General features: G+C 29.3%; 1 protein-coding gene across 1 annotated transcript; it reads right to left on the bottom strand.

Annotated features, from left to right (window-relative positions):
• Nucleotides 1–654: 654 nt before the first annotated feature.
• LOC108459885 (protein LURP-one-related 17-like) lies at nucleotides 655–1632 on the bottom strand. Its single transcript, XM_017759285.2, has 2 exons — nucleotides 1235–1632; nucleotides 655–1142 (listed from the first exon to the last, which is right to left on the bottom strand). Exons 1-2 carry the CDS (start codon nucleotides 1526–1528, stop codon nucleotides 771–773), a joined length of 666 nt encoding a protein of 221 aa, XP_017614774.1. The 5' UTR covers nucleotides 1529–1632; the 3' UTR covers nucleotides 655–770.
• Nucleotides 1633–2967: the final 1335 nt, after the last annotated feature.

The following is a 2967-nucleotide window of genomic DNA, read 5'->3' as shown; positions in this document are numbered from 1 at the left end:
AGGAAAGGAACTAAATTTTAAAAATATAATTATTAGAATTAAATTTCTGATTTTTAAAAACTACAGTGACTGGCACATTTTAACCTAAATTATATAGCTGTTTGTCTAACCCAACTTTCATGAGTTTTATTTTGGGCATTAAAAAAAATTGCATTACGGACATTGTCATTAACAAATGTTTCATTTTGATCAACCATCCTTAATTTGAGGGTTAACACCTAATTTTGATAATATTTTATTTTAACCACTCATTTACATGGATTTAAATTATAAGAAAAAATTAGATTTTATCTTTATAAAATCAAAGTTTTTCTTCTAAATAATTTAAAAAAATAAACAAAATAAAAATTTACTAAAGTTTGGTAACTAAAAGGAGTATCCAATAACATTGCATAATCCCAAATTAACGGTTAATCAAAATGAAAGCATTTATTTAACTGTAATGCTCATATTACATACTTTTTTGGATGACCAATTATGTAATTTATTCTAAAATTAAATTTTATTTTTATTTTTCTATCCGAATTTACTTATTATCACCTACCCTTATTGAATTCATAATATCTGTTCCTAGATTTCTTTTTCCTGGAAAAATCAGCAAGGAATTGAAAATGAACTCTGCAATCAGATTCAGAACACTTGAATCGTAAACGATTTTCAATCAAAATGTTAATTCATTTCTTTCTATCAACTCCCTAATTTATGTATATTTACAAGGTAATTGATGCTGCAATCCTTAGGGAAAAAAAATGGCAGCTTTCAATTAAATTCTAAGAGAACATTTGATCCAACAAAAGAACCAGAGCCATTGCAAATCCAGGATCAAATCCTGCTTTTATAATCAACAGAAAAACATCTAATCCAAAACAAATACCTCCACTTGTTGCATCTTTTCTCTTGATCTCCGCCACCACTCTTTTTTTCTCATTAACCACTTTGCACGATCTATGCGAATACGATCCTTCGATCGTATACGCATAACGTTTATCCGACGGCGGACGGTATACATATGCTAACACATTAGATTTGTTGGTGTGCAAAATGTTAATGCACTTCTTCACATAGAAAATTGGCTTCTCTGATGTACAATGATCACCTACTTCCCCTCCATAGATAACCCATGTATCGACTAATCTTAGATTCTGCCATTAAAAATCAGAAATTTTAAGCTCGATTTTTTATATTACTAGATGATTCAAAGGTGAAGTCTTGAGAAAAATGTAATAGTTTTTACCTTACAACGTCTCATTGTGAGAATGGAGTTCCCTTTACCGTCCATAAGAACGAGTTCCTTGGGGCGTCCTCCCATGTAGTTATCAACTCGATAAACTAGATTTCCATTAGAATCAATCACCGTGAATCCGTTACAGCTAATCAACAATGATTTTCTCCACACCGTTAGCGATGTGCAAAGATCATCGTCATTGCTGCCGCCGTCGGTTTTGGATAACTCGGGCTGTTCTTGTGGTTCTTCATCATCATGGACTGATCTTGATAAGGATTTCAAGAAAAAGAACATGTTTCTCATATGTTTCTGTATGTAAAAAACTTGTTTTTTTTTTTTTTAGCTTTTAGAAGACTTGTAAGAAAAAGATATTTATAGGCTTTTAGCTTATAGTGTTAAGAAACATATGGTAGTTAAGCAATGTAGTTTTTTTTTTCTTCTCAAAAATTGTGAAATGACGACTTTTTACCTAATTGTCATGACTCATAGCCTCTTTTTCCTAAAAGTAACTTTCTTTTACTAATGTTGATCCAGGGATTAAAAAAAATTGATATTGCTTAAATTAAATTTAGGGTTTGAATCCAAAATCACATCTATTCTTAATTAGGTTACATAATATTTGTATTGAAAATATGAAATTATCTTTTAATTAATTTAATTAGTTTCAATATTAAAAAGTAAGAGAAATTTATCTTTAGAGAAAAATAATTTATTATGTGATTAATTTAACAAATTTTACGTTACCAACACAATTTTTAATTTTTATATGACTTAATCAAATAAATTTAAAAAGATTCTATCGGATTCAGTATAATAAAATCTCACTTAAGAGATTACCCAAAAACAATTAAATTTTTTTTTATCAATTTAGGGATTTGACTCTATTCAATTTCATATAATGTGACTATCAAACACCTAATTACAAAAAAATATTGAATATTGTTAACGTTGGGAAACGGGATACGTGTGTAAAATTTCAGCAACGATAGTATCCAAGATTCCAAATTGAAGTATTTGTTAGGTTCCTAATTCATTGATTTCAATGAACATAAGGCGACGAAATATTATGAACTGTAAAAATTCTGCGAGGAATTCAAGATAAATTTATACTGTAGTTTTTGCCGTCAGAATGTCCCATGTGTTTTTGCTGTCATCAAACCAATGAAACAAAAACAGACGAAGGGTGAGACCGTAGACCCCATTGGCTTGTCCAAGTACTAGATTTGATGATCTGTATAATTTTTTTTTTGTATTATATATAGTTGTGTTATTTATTGTATATATATTCGTAAAGAATTTGTCCCATTTATGTGCAAATGGATCGGTCTAAGCACTATTATGCCTGAACGTCTTGGGTTTTTTCATCACTTTGGTCGTCTTTGGTAGGCCACCTTGGTGAAGACGTTGCTCCCAAAGGCCAAGGATGTCGGTCACTTGGTATAACAATGAATTAGCATCCGGACTTTTGCCTTAGCAGCACTAGATGGTTAGCATAAAATTACATGCTTAACTTTATTTATGATATGTGAGTTGAAAGTAAATTACGTTTATCATATGCTTTAAGTTAATCGTAAATGTACAAAATAATATTAATTATTAATAAATCTAAATTGATAATAATATTAATTTTCGTCATTAAAATAATGAATTACATTTTATTTTTACTATTAATTGCTCTCGTAATTGGGTTACAAATTTAGTCAATCATATTCAATCATTTCTTTTTTGAAAGACAGATAATA

Source organism: Gossypium arboreum, chromosome 1 (genome assembly GCF_025698485.1).
Source record: "Gossypium arboreum isolate Shixiya-1 chromosome 1, ASM2569848v2, whole genome shotgun sequence".
NCBI lineage: Eukaryota > Viridiplantae > Streptophyta > Magnoliopsida > Malvales > Malvaceae > Gossypium > Gossypium arboreum.
Note: the sequence above shows the minus strand (reverse complement) of the source record. Positions and strands in the feature narration are given on the sequence as shown.